General features: G+C 38.0%; 1 protein-coding gene across 2 annotated transcripts in view; it reads right to left on the bottom strand.

Annotated features, from left to right (window-relative positions):
• Positions 1–19,617, bottom strand: part of LOC145291378 (uncharacterized) — a 92,060-nt gene that overhangs the window by 43,290 nt on the left and 29,153 nt on the right. For both annotated transcript variants that reach the window (XM_080137167.1, XM_080137166.1), the window contains exons 5-7: positions 8,120–8,174; positions 7,721–7,838; positions 1,814–1,879 (exon numbers count right to left, since the gene is read on the bottom strand). In XM_080137167.1, the coding sequence (XP_079993293.1) occupies positions 1,814–1,879; positions 7,721–7,838; positions 8,120–8,174 (239 nt within the window). The remainder of the gene's footprint in view (positions 1–1,813; positions 1,880–7,720; positions 7,839–8,119; positions 8,175–19,617) is intronic.

The following is a 19,617-nucleotide window of genomic DNA, read 5'->3' as shown; positions in this document are numbered from 1 at the left end:
ACACATGGATTTACGTAGCTGTCTACATCAAAACATTCCTAAACCTGTCGTATGACAAATATAATGGATTTTAATTTCATATTGATGAACATCAACCTTTCCCAATTCCATAATGGATTACCAGGCACAACACCACTCCATTAATAAAACAAAAAACTACTGTGTTAAATAAACTATTTCTTCAAACACTGTGTTCGAGTTGATTGCTAAATTTTTTTTTGTGTTGTTTTTGAGTGTTGCATTTTATTTTATTGTTTTAATTATAAAGGAGTCTATGATATTTAAACGAATATTTAAATGTCATCAATACCCTCCTTTATAAATTGGTGACCCACACGTCAATACTCAAGCAATATCAATTTATAAAAGCTTGCAACTGAGAAGATATGTTCTATCTCATCTCTACGTTTTGACATAGTTTAACAACTCTGACACGTTTACAAACAGACGTCATATTTACGGAACACAGTTATTGTTCAAAACGTTTAATGTAAATATAATTAAGTTTAGATCTCTGGGCACCTCCAAAATTCACCACAGAATTAATCCCCCCCCCTATATGTAAAACGATGTAACTTTATTATAAATTAACATTATCAATATAACTTTTGTACCATTTAAAAGAAGGGCAAAATAATACAAAATAATTTTAACAAAATTTTTTCATCGTACAAATATAATGAAATTGCGGGACGAAAATCGTGTTTACATAATTGACGCTTTAAAATAACGTTCCCATGTAGTAAGCATCTCGAACGTGAAAATACCCGTGTTTAATAAATCTAGCAAAAATCAACTAATGGTCAGATCTTCGTTAAATTTTCGATACTCACCCATTTTAGAATGAAATTAAATATAAAATGCAGTTTCCGTAAAATATACGAGGAGAAATATTTTTTTAATTGTACGTGCCTCCCCCATATTTATTTTTTCGAAATTTGAACAAAATATATTTAAATCTATCGAAATTTCTATTTATTATGAAATATAAGAGTTCAAATAAGAAAAACATATTTATTTTTTTAATTTAAATACACATTGAAAAAAAAATTTACCTTGAAGTTTCAATTAAAAAATGATATAAATTTAGTATTATCATGTTTTTTTTTTTTTTTAAATAGCGTTTTTTCGAATTAATATATACTATAATCAGTTGAATTGCCAAGAAAAAGAAACTTCGTAAACAATTAATTTTTAAAAGATTAAAACGATTAAAATTTCATTATTTTAAAATGTTCCGTTACAACATAGATTTTTAATTAATTGTGTTTAATTTTTTTTTTTTAATATTAAGTTTTAATATAAACATGACTCTTGTCAGATATTTTATCTCCAGATTAAAACCGATTTGAAAATATTATTGCACAAATATTAAGCATTTTGTAGCCCCCGCCTCATATTTTGTTTGTCTCTTTTTGCCGAACAAAAGTATGGAAGCCGTAGTTAAGCAAATGAACATTCAGTAAAACCGTATTTCATATTTAATATACAAATATTTATAATATTATTAATCATTAAACTGTGTAAATCTTCAAACCTAACAAAATTATAACAAAGATTAATTATTAGTTGCAGTTTGAAGAAGACAAACAAAGGTTTTAAAAAATCATTAAGTCGCTTCTGCTTTCCCATAGTTCGTATAGTTAACACAAATCTGACGTCACAGAATCATGCACTCCTTTTTTTCACAATTCTTCACATTCGTTTACGTTTGGCGGTGATCTCACTGTTAATTTTAAGTATATTTAAAAAAAAAAAGGGTGTTATGATGGAAAATAAGAAGAATAAAAAATATAAAATAAAATATTCATACTTGATTCCAAGTAATTCGCCAAAGGATTCACTTCCTGCTAGTGCATAAAGAATCAGAAAACTTGACCTAAAACATAAAAATATAACAATTTATTCAATTAAATATCAGCTTCATATTTTCAAGAAATATATATGTAATTATCTCCCTTGCACTAGTCAATTATAAGTTATATCCCTTGCACTAGTCAATTATAAGTTATCTCCCATTTAGTATCTCGGTAATTTCTCTTTATCATCTAACTTTTAAGTACGCCAAGTGGGTGGTATTGCATTGCCTCAATATTCACATTTACGGCACATCAACCATTCAGGTGTGTTTATAAAAACGAAACCGAATGTACCTTTGTTACCCTGCTCTTGTACCCCTAGGCTGTGTCCCCGAAAGGTTTGTATCCCGCCGTTCAACGCATCTGCAGCAAAAGCTCTCTAAAGCTATAGCAGTAGACGCAAAACTCATTTCTTTCTGGATAAATGGGTTTTATTCAGTCACACTCATTTTCCACGGTCGAAATCACGTCATCGTTTCCTGCCCTTAGAAGGAGAGTGGGGAGGGCCTGTATTTTACTACAGTTTCAGCTGACATTTATTTCTATCTTGCCCCCCACCCCCACCCCAAGAACTCTGCCGACCCACTCTCTTGGAGAATCAGAAACATACTTTTTCTTGATTGTCATTATGTTGTGAATTCATTTGAAGTGTCGTGAGACAAACAAGAGTCTGCGAAAGTAGTTTGTAAGCCACTATACATGATAGACGGATAGTTGAGACTTTCTAGAGATTCTTGCAGTGACTTTTTTTTTTAATTTTCTTATCAGTTTGTTCAAGCTGGGGATGGGGAATCCTACCAGATGCCAAACATTCACCCGCTAACTCAGGTATTCCAACAGAGAAATTTTTTTAAGATCCTGACCGTCCCTTTAAGTGCTATTGTTTGAATCTCTCTTGCACTTGGTTCACCAGGTATATTTGCCAGGTATCTTTTTAAATTGTATTTCCTGAGTTCAGCTGCTCCTATAATAACTGAAATTATAGAGATCTTCTTAAGATTCCAGTTTCTTTTCATGTCAAACATAAGACCTTTGGTATTTCGTTATCTTTTCCTACTCAGTTCTGTTTAACCGAACATTATTAGGGATCCTAACTTCTACAAAGGTTGCTTCTTTCTCCTTCTTGTCCCATATCACTATATCAGGTTTTATGGCTCCATTTTCTAAGTACATATCTGTAGAAATTGAATAGTCATAGTGGATGGTGAATGACTTATTTCTGACTAACCAGTATAGCTGCTATTGTGCATAGGAAGCAAGCATTCCACCATTTCAACTGCCATAAGTCAGCTACAAAGAGACCTAAATTTATCGCGTCAAGAGACCATTGTAAGAGTTTAATAACTGCACCTAAGAGTATTAATATTAAAATTATTAGGGAAAAAACAGAATCACAGAAATTAGGGGCATATAATTTCTGTAAAATCTACAAAAGTTAATAATGGGTTACAAACAATTCCTCCACCATCCATTCACTATGATGCCATTTGCAAGGCAAAAGATAAGGTTTAACTGTTTGCCCAGTGGTTCGCTTTAAACTCTACCTTGAACTTCATAAACCACTCCCTCTGCAAATTTCCTACTAAAGACGGAAATTGAACATGATGAACTGAACATCACCTCCTCCCATGTCATTAAAAACCTTGACACTCCAAGCATGTGGACCTGATCTTATCCTTACTATAGTAATAAAAATACTCTACTTTCCTCTCCAAACTTTACAACAAATTCCTTGCTGAGCTTTGTTTCTCTGATAGCGGGCAAATGCCTCTGTCATACCAGTTTTCAACAATACCACTGAAAGAACTAACTAAGATGCACTGAGACTAAAGCTGCTTTCAGGACTGCTAGCAACCACTGTAAAAGAGTAATAAAAAATGCAAGAGAGCTATATGCTCAGTCCGTTAAATCCAAAGTAGCTGAGCAGCGACTTGGTTCCCACCAGTTTTGGCAATTAGCAAATAGGATCCTGAACAGAAGCGTGCATTCTATTCCAACCATCATCAATTGACCTGAGGTCATCTCGTCAGTATCAGACAAGGCCAAGAACTTTGCAGCTAATTCTATCCTATGTGACAAATGCCATCAACTCCCCATATTTCCTCCTATAACAGACAACACGCTATGCCACATACAAATATCTGTACGTGATGTCACCAAGCTAATCAAGAACCTTGATTCCAGTAAAGCAACTGGCCCTGACGGCCAATTATAGTGTTGAAAAAGCTTCAACCAGAATTTGCCCCCATACTTACAAAACTGTTTAAGCCTTGCCTTAAGGAGAAGTGCTTCTCAACACCCTGGAAAACCTCATCAGTATTCCTTGTATTTAAGAATTCAGGTGATAAGTCGTCTCCCTCTCAGTACAGACCAATAAGTCTCCTGTGTGTCATGAGTAAGTTGCTGGAACCCATATTAAATAGAGAAGTAGTCAACCACCTCAGTAGAAATAACCTTCTTAGTGACATGCAATATGGTTTCCGTGCTTACTGTTATATCTCATAGGATTAGTGAATCTCTCAACAAAGGCTTTCTTTCTAGGGCAATTGCTCTTGACATATCAAAGGCCTTCGATAAAGTATGGCATAAGGGCCTACTTCATAAGATTTCCAGCTACGGTATAACTGGAAATATTTTCTCAATCATTAAATCATTTCTCTCTGATAGGCTCATAAGAGTAGTGGTTGATGAGTAGAAATCAGAGGCTCTCAGTATTAATGCTGTAGTCCCTTAGGAGTCCATCCTTCCTGATCTACATCATTGATCTCCCAAAACACATATTTAAATCATTCGTTGACATCTATGCTGATGACACGACCATCTATGGCAACACATCAAAGGCCGTAAATGACAAAGTTCTCTCTGATTCTCTCTCCTCTGATCTCGAGTGCATGGTACAGTGGGGGACGAAATGGCTGGTTACTTTTAATGCATCTAAAATCAAGCTCCTATCTTTACATCATCAACGCTCTGATCCCCCATCTGGCATCAATTGAAATGGATGGCTCTCGTCTAGGGGAAGCTCCATGTTTTGATAAGCTTCTGGGCTTGACCTTTACTCCTGACCTGAAATGGAACACGTACATCAAGTCAGTTGCCAAGGTCGCTGGAAAAATGGTAGGATCCTTCTACTGCTTCAGAAGATATCTCACTACTGATGTAATTCTCTATATAAGAGCCAGGTACGTCCAAGGATGGAGTACTGCTGCTACATCTGGGCAGGAGCTGCTAAAAACAGCCTATCCTGCCTTGACAGAGTACAAAATAGGCTTTGTGGCTTAGTGGGGGATACCCTTTTCTCTTCCCTGCAACCTCTCTCCCACAGGAGAGACATTGCGAGCCTGTCTTTGTTTTATCGTTATTTCCATGGCAAGTGGTCGTCTGGGCTCCAATCTCTGGTCCCACCTCGCCAATCTTTCACGATAAACACCCATCTAGCTGAAACCACTGTCAAAATTTTCCCCCACTCTTTATCTGTGCCAAAACCAAAACGTAGATTCCATGAACATAGCTTCTTTCTAAGAAGTGCACGCCTGTGGAACTCTCTTCCGTTTGCCTATACAACCTGGATGTCTTCAAGCCCAACATAAACAAATTCCTGATGAACCGCCCCCTTAAGTAATGGCACTTTATCAAATCTCCAATACTAATGTACTGTACACGCAATAACCCTCACCCCTAAGTGGCTTCCGGGCCTTGATAAGTGGTGACTAGCTTGTAAAAAAAAAAGAAAATCTCCTCCCACTCTTCATAAAAAACTTTGAATGATTAATCAAGCTAGCAATTTCCACCATCTCGAAAATGCAAAACTTCTTTCTAAGAAATAGTAGGGATTTAGTCAATCCTGTGCTACTGGTAATCTAACTGAACGTATATACAATGCACCAAAACAGGCAGGTGAAGCCCTTTATATATCAAAAGTTTTTAACAAGATCTGACATGAAGGTTTTCTCAGGAAAATTAACTTGTGCAGTATTACTGCTCGAATATTTAATATAATCAGATCTTTTTTTAACTAAAAGAGAGATCCAGGTTATATTTGATATCTGTACATCCAAACATTGCATAAACGCGGATGTGCCCCAGAGGTCACTTGCACATTTATTATCTATGATTTTCATAAACGACCTCTATGCTAAAACTGTATCTGAGATAAATTAATTAATTTAAATAATCATATAAAATTATCCAAATGCTCAAAAAAAAAATGTTAAATTGAAATAATTAAACCGGCATAATTATAAATATGATAAAACACCATATTAGTTTTCCCTCACTTTGTTGCTCTCCTGCTATTTGTACATCTATGAGCCTCATGTCTTCAAGAGGCAGCCATTTTGAATTCTTTACTTCACTTGACAGTTAAGTTTTAATTATGAGACTAGAATCAGATTTTTCAGAGTTGCCATCGGCATGTTTTCAATAATTTTTTATATAATTCGGGAATTTGACCTTGTGAAAATTTTCATAATTGTGTATGGAGGGCTAGCTATGTCTGGTCATGTGTCGTCAAGGGCTAACTATGTCTGGCTCTCTGCCAAAGACTAGCTAATGTCTGGCCATATACATATGAGAGGAATGGCTGTGATAAGAAGCATAAATTGTGGAGGAGAACAGGTTGAGAATTTTGCAGTGAAGAGAACACGTCGATTTGAAGAAACTGTGTCAATTTCTTTTTTTTATGTTTAGATTACAGTTAGACCTTCCCAAATATTTTTCATTAACGTTTAGCAGTAAGTGCCATATTTAATGACATGAAAGATATATTGAAAAAGTAAATAAATTTTGCAAAGATTTGTAGCTTTTGTTTGTTGTTCATACTTTCACCATTCTGATTTTCTGCATTGCTACTAACCTTCACCCCCACACACACATACACACACGCACACACACACACACACACACGTATATATATATATATATATATATATATATATATATATATATATATATATATATATATATATGTGCATAAAATATTGAATTAATTTAAAAAAAAAAAAAAAAAGGAAGTTAAATTAATACAAAAATTAATAAAATATAAGTGAAAATAAATTCATAAAAATAAAGAAAAGGAGAGTTTCTCGTAGCCACCTTCTCAGTTCTGTACTTAACAACAGTGGAGAACAGTTCAACTAAGTCTATTTGTGAAGATGTGGGCGGCATGATATGGTCCTTGTTGGAAACATTCTCAAAGATCATGTGAGTTTATGGGAATTTTGTCGTCATGATGTGCAGAACTGTGTGCGAACTGTAGATTATTCCCATGTTGTTTTGTGCATTATGCAACTAATCCTGACAATAAACAGAACGTCCTCAGCTCAACAGTATTTGATCTTATTGAGGGGTTCTCTTCGGTCTTGGTTGTGAGTAGTTGGCATTTAACACCTTTCTATTAGGTGTAGCAAATCTCTTGTTAAGCACTTTATTCATAATCGTCACTGATGCCCATTTCTCTTGCAAAGGCCTGCATTGTCTTGCTTGGATCTTTCTGCACCTTTATTGCAGTTTCAAATGACTGCCATGAACCTTCCTGCTAGCCACTGCTTCCACATCACCATCACACTTCCCTAGCTCACATTTTACAGCTCCAAAAGATGCCAACTGATATGAAAAACTAATGGACCAATTTTGAGAAAACCAGATCAACGGACATCAGTATTTTCTGATTAATTGGAACATTTTTGTATATCTGTATAGGAAATAAATATAAGCCTATAAGCATGTGTGGTGCTTCGTCAGTTAACCATTAAAATGTTAAAACATAAAACAAAACAAAAAATCCATTACACATGCTATAAAATAAATATTACAAACAATATATGCTTAGAAATGTCTATTATGTATTAATTGATACTTACAGATCAGTAATTATGAGTGTATCAAAAACATATTTAAAACCATAACCAAGGAACATTTCTGCTAAAAAGTGCAGATCAGGTGATCTTACGGCATCCTGCTTGGAAAGTATAGCTTGACCTAAACAAAAGAAAAAATAAAAAAACGAAGGTCATAAAAAATGAACATTTCTCCTAAAAGATGGAAGTCAGGTGGCCTTATCACAGCCTGCTTGGAAATTATAGCCTGACCTGAACAATAAAAAAAACAAAAACACAATTATGTAAAAACAACAAGTATTCATTGCAAGTAACATTAAACGTTTGACTAGAGTTTAAACTGTTCAAAAGTATTAACATTTTTAAACTAATGAATAACAATAGATAAGCAACAAAAATTTGGCGAATGTAAAAAAAACTTACCTTCATTGTTCGAATGATCTTCAAGTGTTTCATATATATCGTCATTCAATTTTTCCTTTGAGGGTAGACATTTAAAGAAGAAAAAAGGATGAATTTTTAAATCATTGTGTATTAATGGCTGAAGAAATTTCATTGTAGATTTTACTTTACTTCATTCCAAACAAGACACATTTCCACTGAGACATACAGAAGACTTGAGCAGCTAGATATTTGTTCACATTACATTTAAATTTTTGCATGTTGGTAGAGTAAGGGAAACAAAGATCAGGAAGAAAATTCCAAAGGCTAGCATTTTGAGAAAAGAAACTATTCACCGTTGCAGGCAAAGTGCGTTTTACAAAGAGACCCCAACCTCCTGGCATGTTGATCACTGAATGCTGATTGGCATCAAAATGTCCCAACAGCGGCTGATAATCGTTAATCAAATAATAATGAGTTTCCTGTAATGCAAATACATTTATGTCTGAAGACATGAGATCCCTCAGAATGTGAGCAGCCTTGCTTCAATACCTCATGCCCATTGTATTCAAGGAAGCCAAGTTCAAGCACATGTTCATTACACCTGATTAGTGTGAAGCACTTACTTGAAATCCCTAGGCAATCAGGATACCACATAATTGATAGAGACTGACGATCAGCAGTTTACACATAACTCGTCTGTTTCGGACAATATCTCTGTGATCCAATGGGAATATTAATTTGAGTACCCCATAAAAGAAGGGTGGATTTATGTTGGGATTACTCCCTTACAATAGGATTCCAACTGGGACAGGGAGTCATGCCTCTCTTCCACCAATCTCAGGGCTTTGATCATTCTCCATTAGGCTTTTGTGCAGATTTCTTTAACTTGTCACACAAATGTGGTGATTAGATTAATTAAAAGTCAAATATAAACAGGTAAAATTATAGAGGAATAAAAGGCGAATCAAATAATGTATAGACTGTTTAAACAGTTACATTCAATTTAGCTTAAATTTTTAGTTTTTGGGAAAATGACAAGTGCGGACTTTCTTTTTAGCACCACTATATATATTTCATATTCTTGTTTTTGCTATAACTTTTATACCCAATTCATATTATCTCATTTTTTCATTTATTTCTATTTTGATATGCATGCCTCTCTCTCTCTCTCTCTCTCTCTCTCTCTCTATATATATATATATATATATATATATATATATATATATATATGAGGTGCCTTCAATAAGTTTCCAGACTTTTTTCATATGGGTACTTTTATTGATAGTACACACATGAAACTTTAATCCCCTTCAAAGTAATCTCCTTTGGCTTCAATGCATTTGTTGTACTGTTCCAACAACATCTGGAAGATTCTATGGAAGTCCTCGTGTGTAAGCGTGTCAATGACCTTTGTCACAGCCTTTTCCATCTCCACAATTATTTCATAATGACAGCCTCTAAGGTTTTCCTTGAGCTTAGGGAATAACCAAAAGTCACAGAGGGCAAGGTTTGGACTATAAGAAGGGTAAGAAACTGTGTTGATGCTCATCTTGATTAAATAGCCTGTGACAAGGATGGAGTTGTGAACTGGTGCATTCATGCAAATCTTCTGCATCTTCAGTTCCTCGCAAATAATTGTGTAAAGTTCCCACACTGACATCAAACTCAGTACCTATTGTCTCTGTAGACAGACGACAGTTCTTATTCATGAAATTGTTTATTTGGCCAATCATGAAAGATGGTTAAAAAGCAGACTGAAGTATTCCATACGTTTCTATGTCATTTTTTCCAAGTTTAAAACAGAATTTTATTGCATATCATTCTTCTAAAATGACCTCACAACCAGATTGCATTTTTGAAATTCACCAGCTGTGACAATCAAGCTTTAGTAGGGTGTATTCCAATTTTTGCTGTAGCTGTTCCTTTGAATATGAAATCATAAATATTGATCAGTCATCTCATAAGATGTATAGCTGTTAAGTTTCGAGACATTGCGTTGAACAAAGATGGCGGCGTAGTTCAGATCAGTAACCAAGATGGCGACCAAGAATCAAATGCGGTCTGTGGCGTAGTTCACCTCTTAAGTTCTGAGATATTGTGTCGAACAAAGATGGCGGCGTAGTTCAGATCAGTAACCAAGATGGCAGCGAACTGATTGAATCCAAAATTCGACAATTTTTATAATAATTTTGCGACGTTTTCATTGCACAGCCGTTGGTTATAAAAATGATTGGCGAATCCATTCGTCTCATACCCCTAGCAGAAGTCTTGCGAGTTTGAATTGTTATTATATGCATCTTATTTTTATTTATTACTGCTATTTACTTGTTAAATTTGTTATTGCTTTTTCTTCTTCCTCTTCCCCCGGCATTACTGTTTAATTACCGGACTCCTTTTTTTTTTTACTGTTTTTTTTTTTTCTCCTCCGTTTATCCGCCGGCCATGGCGTCTGCCAGCTGTGTTGAGGTGAAGGAAGACGAAGGACCAGTTGGATGGACGAAACCACCAAAAGTCAAGATCGATGTTGAAATATTTATTGAAGAAGCTAGAAAATGCATAGAATTTACGACGGAAACCGGAATAAAGTTGGAACAACCGCGGATACAAGAATTCGCCAAAAGAACTATTTCATTATTTGTAATAGATCGTAAAACTAAAAAGTTGATACGTTCAACCAAGGAAACCGTCACAAAGCTGATTGCTTTAGCAGGATTGAGAGCTGAAGCATAACGAAAGGCAAAGGATACAATACATTAAGGCGGAAGATGAATGCATCACAATGACCAAGAAAGAGATTATAACCACGGACTATATTCTTAGAATGGAATATTTGGGAAGACGTAGAACCACAGTGTCCATATTCGAAGTTCCAGGCGCTGTCCCCGGTGAATACCTAGCCGCCTACTTACTCAAGTTTATGGACATAACGGGAATAGAGGAGGACCACTACAATGGCGTATGGTCCTTCGACATTCTGCTCAACACTGAAGCTTTTTTAAAAATACCATATTACTTAGAGGCTGGAGTAGAGAAACTGGCAATCGTGTCGCAGGCAGAAGACCAGCATGCTGGATATGCAGGAAAGTCGGCTATCTCAACTACACATGCCCCAAAAGAAATCCAGCTGCAAAGACTATCCCTACAAACAATAATAACCGCAAAATAGGTTATGCAGAACCTAAAGACAAACCTCAGACACCAACAGAGACTAAAAATAACGAGATCACACCAGAGGAATTTGAAAAGACCTTCAACGTGGAGAAACAATCCCCCCCAAAAAAAGACAACTGGATACTCGTTCCCCCAAAGAAATCCCCACCCAAGACTTATACTAGTCCCTCACAAAAGAGGAGAAAATAGAAATAAGAACAAGCAAGAACCCAGGGGGCAACAAATTCAAGGCCCTCCTCAAATTGAAAAAAGAAAAAAATCTGAAGAAAAAGAATTCCCTGAATCCCTATTCCCCGAGAAACCCGCCCTGCCCTCAAAAGAAAAGCAAACCCCACTTAAAGCTCATCTTCTTACTAAATCTTCTCTGCCCCATAGAGACACAAAATTGACATCACTCGGCTCCCCCTCCAAAAAGACCCCCAAACCATCACGGTTTTGTTCTCCGAATAACACCCCCAAAAATACACCTCCCCCCTCCCCAATGAAAATAGACATGCCCCCCCCCCTTCAGACAAGAAAAGACAAAAATCGGAGGCCTGCAATATAAATGCTGGAGTCCCTCAGAGGTCAATCCTAGGCCCAACTCTCTTCCTGATCTACATCAATGACCTCCCTAAACACATACTTAAATCATTCATTGACATCTATGCTGATGACACGACCATCTACGGCAACACATCAAAGGCTGTAAATGACAAAGTTCTCTCTGCATTAATGCATCCAAAACCAAACTCCTATCCTTACATCATCAACGCTCTGATCCCCATCTGACATCAATTGTGATGGATGGCTCTCGTCTGGGTGAGGCCCCGTGTTTTGACAAGTTTCTGGGTTTGACCTTTACTCCTGATCTGAAACGGAACACGTACATCAAGTTTGTTGCCAAGGTCGCTGGAAAGATGGTGGGATCCTTCTACCGCTCCAGACGATATCTCACTACTGATGCACTTCTCTATCTATATAAAAGCCAAGTACGTCCAAGGATGGAATACTGTTGCCATATCTGGGCAGGAGCTGCTAAAAACAGCCTATCCTGCCTTGACAGAGTACAAAATAGACTTTGTGGCTTAGTGGGGGATGACCTTTTCTCTACCCTGCAACCTCTCTCCCACAGAAGAGACGTTGCGAGCCTATCCTTGTTTTATCGTTATTTCCATCGCAGGTGCTCGTCTGAACTCCAATCTCTGGTCCCCCCTCACCAATCTTTCACGATAAACACCCGTCTAGCTGAATCCATTGTCACAAATTTCCCCCACTCTACATCTATGCCTAAATCAAAACGCGGATTCCATGAACAAAGCTTCTTTCTTAGAACTGCATGCCTGTGGAACTCTGTTCCGTCTGCCTGCTTCCCACCGGACTACAACTTGGATGTCTTCAAGTCCAATGTTAACAAATTCCTAATGAACCGCCCCCTTAAGTAAACACTTCATCAAATCTCCACACTAACGTAATGTACTTGCAATAACCCTTATCCCTGAGTGATCACTGTGTAAAAAAAAAAAGAAGCCCCTTGGTAGAGATCGAATCACGAAAAAGAAAACAACCCTTCTTTAATGGCAAAGACGTGTGTAAAATCACAGCAGAAGTGGAGAACATAATGAAAGCCCATAATAGAAAAGAATATAGAAACCTCCTCACCTTCAAATCATTCCAAAAAAAGACATTACTAACCCTGAAAATTTTAAAGCAAAACGAGTACTAACAGTTGTCAGGAAACGCAAGGAGGCCAAAGGACTCTGGACTATGCTGGAGGAAGCAAACTCTGCTTTTAACCTGTATCCTCCAGCAGTTTATTTTAACGATAATAAGAAACGATGTGTTGGACAGATCCCCATCAAACTCCATCCTTCACTTTATAGGGCAGTCAAACAAACCTTCCCCCTAGACATCGGCGGTCTGTCCCCTGACGGGTCTATCACTACTGAGATGACCACTGGATTTTTGGGGACAGCTGTCAGTGTCTTGACACCGTCTATGTTTGATCAGATTCCTAACTCTAAGTAACTCAAGATGGCTTCTTTAAGATTAGCTAGTTTAAATGTCCGAGGGTCGTGGGACGCCTCTCGTAAACTTCAAGTTGCACGTGACCTTCAACGCTTCGGTGTGGATATTTGTTGTATACAGGAAACTCACTTCATTCCAAGCGATTATCAGGGTGTGCTCCTTAGAGACTTCAGCTCTATTCAGCACATTATGATACCCACGCAAGGGGGGTTACCTGGCTAGTTAAGCGCACTCTTGATGCGTCGTGTGACCCTATTTATGCAGATCCAGAGGGAAGATTGCTCGTTCTAGATGTTACCGTAAAGGATGTGGCAGTTCGCTTTATTGGGGTTTATGCGCCCAATAACCGTACTTAGTTAGTTTCCTTTTTTTGGCGAATCGAGCCCTTCATGAATCCGTCTCGCCGGTTAGTTTTAGCGGGAGACTGGAACGAGGTCCTGGATCCTGAGTTAGATTGTGGGGTTAATACCATAAGGGATACTAATCAGAACCGGGATGCTAAAGCGTTTCGAGACTTTGTCGACAAGTTTGATCTTGTCGATAAATTTCAAAACGAAAAGCCCGGGGATTTAGCATGGACTTGGACAGGTAGACGCGGCTCCAATCCGGTGCAACTTTCGAGTTACATCGATCGGTTCTTAGTTAGGAGAGTCAACCTAGGGCTTTTAGACTGTCCAAGTTTTCATAGTATACTTTATTCGGACCATAGGCTTGTCCAGGTTCGAGTAAAGTTAGATAGTGTTTAACCCAGGATGGCTAGTTACTGGAAGTTTAACACGTCGTTGTTTGATGTGAAGGACTTCCGAGAACAGCTTCTACTAACAATACAGAGGGAATTGACGGGGGCTATCATCGGGAATAAGTGGTGGGGTAACCTAAAAAAAAGTCATTAGGTCCTTCGCTGCTGATTTTAGTCGCCAGCTCAACCGTAGTTCTAGAGCAGCGAAAGCGGCACTAGAAGATAGATTAGAAAGGGCGGTGGAGGAGGGGGATAGTGCTAGCTATACTATAATTAAGGCTGAACTGGACTCCTTGGATAACAGGGAGGACCAGAGATTACTAGTTAGGGCTAGGTTAAAAAGAGCGTCAAACGAGGCAACAAATATGGCCGCGTCATTGCGTGCGGAGCAGTTTCAATGTTCTGCAGATCGAGACATCGCCAGTGTCACATTGCTGGACGGACGAACCGTAACTTCAAACAACGGAATCTTGGAGGGTTTTCGAACTCATTTTCAGGAACTTTTTACCAGGGAGCCCGGTCTGACTATTGAACAGTTTGACACCTATTTAGCCGACTTTTCTCCCCTTGAGACGACCGAAGTTGCTAGGTGTGAAGGTAGTATAAAAGAGGAAGAAGTCATTGAGGCTTTAAAACAGGTCGGGCTAGACAGAACCCCTGGGATTGATGGTCTGCCCTACGAGGTGTATCTGAGGCTGTCACCCATTTTTATTCCTTTGCTGACCGTACTTTTTAAATCCTGGTTTAGGAACGGGTCCATACCTCAGTACTTTACCAGGGGGATCATTAAATTGTTACGCAAAGATAAAAATGGAGGGGATGGGATAGGTAATTTCCGTCCCTTAATGATGTTAAACACAGAGTTAATGATTTTGGTCAAGATGTTAGCAAATCGTCTGCAGATTGTCTTACATCGTCTAATAAGTCCCGAACAGACTTGTTCTGTTAAGGGCCGGACGTTTCAAGATAATTTGCACACGATACGCTTGATCGTAGAAAAAGTCGACACAAAAGCAGCGCTGATCAATTTAGATCAGTCCAAAGCATTCGACAGAGTAGACCATCATTACCTAGAGGCTGTTCTTCGCTCGGCTGGGTTTGGTCCCCAGTTTCGCCAACCCCAGTGCTATGGTTGAAGTGAATGGGGTGAGGTCGAAGCCCTTCATGTTAACAAGATCAATCCGTCAAGGTTGTCCGTTATCCCCAATGCTATATGTGCTGGTGCTTGAGCCAGTTTTGGGTGAATCCGGTCCTTTGTGGGATTACTTTGCAAGGTGGCTCTACCCGGTAAAGTATACCGCCTATGCCGACGACGTGACTGTGCTTGTAACGAGCAGTGCCGAGATTAGAGTCATCGACATAGAAACAAGTCGGTATGCCAAGGTCACAGGGGCCATAATTAACTACGTTAAGTCTATTGGCTTACGTATCGGTGCCTGGAGGGGTATGCCCCTCCAGGGACCCTTTGGTTGGACTGATGGGCCATGCAAGCTACTCGGCATCTGGTTTGGCCCCAGTCTCCACCTGGAGAAAAATTGGTCAGAGGTATTGGAAGCGGTCAAGGTCGCATCTCATTTGTGGGCCTTGAGAAACCTGTCTTTGAAGGGTCGGGCAGAGGTATGCAATTCTCATATCTACCCCCTGATCCTTTACCATCTATCAGTACTTCCACTCCCGGAGACCATACTAGTTGATCTGGTGCGTGCTCTTTTCGCATTCTTGTGGCGCAGAAAGCAAGCCATGGTTACCCGGTAGGTCTGTTATCTGCATCCGTCTGAAGGCGGTCTGGGTATGCCTAGTGTGGAAATATGTAGACACATTCTTAGGCTGATATACCTGGATCGAATATGTACACCTAGTGAGGGAAACGGTGTCTTCTGGATGGAAGACACTAAGAAAGCCTTTCAGACTTTTGAGAGTGTGCATTCGGCTGAGGGGGAGACACACAAGTTGCTCCGAAATGAGTGCCCTTTCTATCGCTAGTGTCGGCAGGCCTTGAGATTTCTTCTACGGGTCAAAGAAAGCCTCTCTGACACCCAGCTGTTGTCTCACAAGGCGCTATATCGGGCCTTAGTGAGGGGATCCGTTCAAGATGAAAAGATTGAGGAGTTCGGTTTTACGAAGGAGGAGCGCCGCTTAATATGGCCTTGGGCGTCTGGGTCAATCTGCTTCGATAATTACAAGACATCACTCACCTGGCTGGTAATACAAAATGCCCTCTATGCAGCGGGTTTTACGGAGACACCTAAATGTGTCCGATGCGGAGATTGGGAGGAAGACCTTGATCATGCTTTCTTCCACTGCGCCATCGTTCGCCTGTTGTGTGAGTTAGTTGAAGGCCTCATGGTTCGCATGCTGAGCGGGCGTTTTTTTGTGCTGGAGTCGGTTTCCCTGTGCTGCAACTGGGCACCAACCATGAAGAAAGAAGAACGCTATGTTTTTCTGTGTTTGCTAGCAGTTATGAGAGACATGATTTGGACAATGAGATAGAAGGAGGTTTGGGGAGATGAGATCTTCACTGCTCCCCAGCTTGTTCTCATTTTCAAATATCGATTGAAAATGCGAATTAAGCTGGATAAGGTGAAACTTGCTCCAGCAAAGTTCAACGACAGGTGGGTGAAAGTTTCGCGACTGTGTGGAATGAATGGAGCTGATCTTAAGTTCTATTTTTTAATCTGCTTAGGCTATAAGAATTTTGGGTGTTCTGAACTAACGTAGACATACATCGGACCTCCTAGAGTAGGCTAGTTAGGCATTTTTGTTCGATTTTTAACTTAGCTAGAGTATGCATATTGTCATCGTCCCAATCCCCGTTTTTAATTCGCCCCTGCCCCATCGGCCCGGTCTTTTTTTTTTTTTTTCTGCCCCCGCCTTTGGTTCGATAATCCCCAATCCCGGCCTCATTAGGTGACGGATAGACTGTTTTGTCAGTGATGTAAGCCATTTTTGTGGTGTTTTAATAAAGTTAGTTTTTGTGGGACCTACATCTTTTCGACTGACAAAACTTTTTATCTGCCACAATTATTAGTGAGGAGGTTCTTTTTACTAACCACTTTTTTTTCATTGTACATACCATTCGATTATTGTAAATAAGATTTTCATCCCCCCCCCTCACATCATGTATATATATTTGTAATTTTCGGGTGTTAAGTAGGTTGTCCACAGAGTGATTCTGGTATTTTGGTGAAAAAGTCTAGTTAAGTTAACGTTATGTTAGTTAGGGCACCATTAACCCCCACGCCCTTTTTTCGGCCTTGTGTCACATTTTTACTTTGTAAAATATTTTACAAAATAAAATAAATATTTACCCCTATTAGAAGCCAAAAACATTTTACAATATCAATAATATACTGAATTCTCAAGAATCCACAACAATTTTAAATGCGAGTACAAAAAAAAGTCTGCAAACTTATTAAAGGCACGTAGTATAAGGGAATCAAAGAAGTATATAAGGATTCTTTAAATGGAGACTTTTCGATATAATAAGAAAAGCTCGACATGTAGATGGAGCTTAGATACAAGATGAAAAGATATTAATAGAAAAATATAAACTGTTGCATTCATCAACTAGCAGTTCAGCCCGGTTTTGCTATTGTTTATTACTTTATGTTCACACACGCATATATATATATATATATATATATATATATATATATATATATATAGACGAATATTGGCTGAAGAGAGCTTGATAAGGATACCTTAAACGGGCCTTATTATCGGGCTTGAAACCGACAGTACTAATGATCTGTCTCAACTAACAACTTTCTGTACACAAAATATAAATAAATATATATATATATATATATATATATATATATATATAGATAGATAGATAGATAGATATATCTTCTTCTCTATATAAATAAAATGAACTCATTTTTCCCCGTCTGATTTTGACATTAATAGGATTAAAAATCAAGATATTTCATGCAAATATAATATGCACAAACGGCAGAACAATATCTGAGGTGTGTTATAGGCTTATTATTTCTCAAATTCCTCGATAATCTTAGATTTCTATACTTTTTCTGCTGAGAAGTCACGGCCAAAATCGGTTAAGATCAATGGAAGTGGTAAAATATTTTCTCTCTAATAAATTCCTCCTCCCCCTGCCACCACTTAACACCGTTTGGGGATCGTTCACAAGGAACATTTGAGAAGAGAACACCGGTTTGGCTTCGTAGTTCTTTCATGTGAAGTTATTTAAAATCACTAAACTAAGCTGCAGTGCTCTGTGGCGTAGTGGTTAGCGTGCTGGACAATTCACATTATATTTTCACGTTCGCGCCGACCTACCGTAGTCGGCTTTTTTTTTTTTTTTCCTAAACAACTGGAATGGACTTTTCTTGGTGGCTGAACTGTTAATGTTGCAGATGTTTTTTTTTTTGTTTTTTTTCACACTTTATTTTCCTACTTTTACTCATCACTCCGGGTTTGATCCTTCCTACTTACCTACCATAACATTTTTTAAAACTCCCCCCCCCCCCGTCCCGGAAACAAACACTCGGGCAACGCCGGGTACCCCCGCTAGTATATGATAAAGCTTTGCTATTGTTTATAACTTTATGTGCACACACACACACACACACATATATATATATATATATATATATATATATATATATATATATATATATATATATATATATATATATATATATATATATTAAAATGTTTGCCTCATGTCCAGGTAACCTACATCTAATATTTCAAGTGTTAAGATCCAAAATTAGCGGAGGAGTTTGATAGAGTCTGCAAAGGTCAACTCTTTCAACTTTTACTTCTTGGCAGCCAAATTTTCACCCAAAAACTGATTAAAAAACTTGCTGCATGTCTGAATACTCTTTATGTAAAATTTCAAATGTTTAGACCCAAAATTGGTTGAATAGTTTGATAGAGACCACAAAAAGCAAATCCTCTGAACTTTGACCTCCTGGCAGCAAAATTTTCGGCCAAAAATCGATTAAAAAGTTTGCCCTATATCTGAATGTACTTTATGTAAAATTTCAAACGTTAAGACCAAAAATTGGCTTAGAGCTCAAATTATTTTTAACTTTAATCCCAATTTTGACCCCTTAACATTTATAGTTTTGGGCTCAAATCAAGTTAAAAAGTTAGATCCATGTCCAAGTAACCTACATCTAAAATTTCAAGTGTTTAGACCCAATATTAGTGGAAGTGTTTGGTAGCGTTGAACTTTGACCCCTTGACAGTCAAACTTTTGGCCGAAAACCGATTAAAAAGATTTTCCCAGATCTCAATACCCCTTATTTCAAATCTCGGGTCTGTATACTGAAAATTTACAGAGTAATTTGGTAGGGAAATGTAGGCACACAGACAATTTCACTTTTATAGATATATAGATTTGAAACAAGGGAACGCAATACAGAACATAGGGGTTATCAAAGCACTTTATGCCAGACATTTCAGAACCTAATGCTTTTCATCAGAAGAGGAAAGGAGGAAGGAGGTGTTAGGTAACAAAATAGGGATGCAACGTCTGGCAATAAGCATATTAGGGGATCTTATATATGGGATATATTAGGGGATGTTGTATATGGGATATCCATTTGGGTGGGAGTGTTATCCAGGGTATTGTTAGATAATTTTAGTAATT

The sequence above is a fragment of the Euprymna scolopes genome, chromosome 12 (genome assembly GCF_053919585.1).
Source record: "Euprymna scolopes isolate OS-2025 chromosome 12, ASM5391958v1, whole genome shotgun sequence".
Taxonomy (NCBI): domain Eukaryota; kingdom Metazoa; phylum Mollusca; class Cephalopoda; order Sepiida; family Sepiolidae; genus Euprymna; species Euprymna scolopes.
The sequence above is the reverse complement of the archived record's forward strand: the minus strand, read 5'-3'. Positions and strand labels throughout refer to the sequence as shown.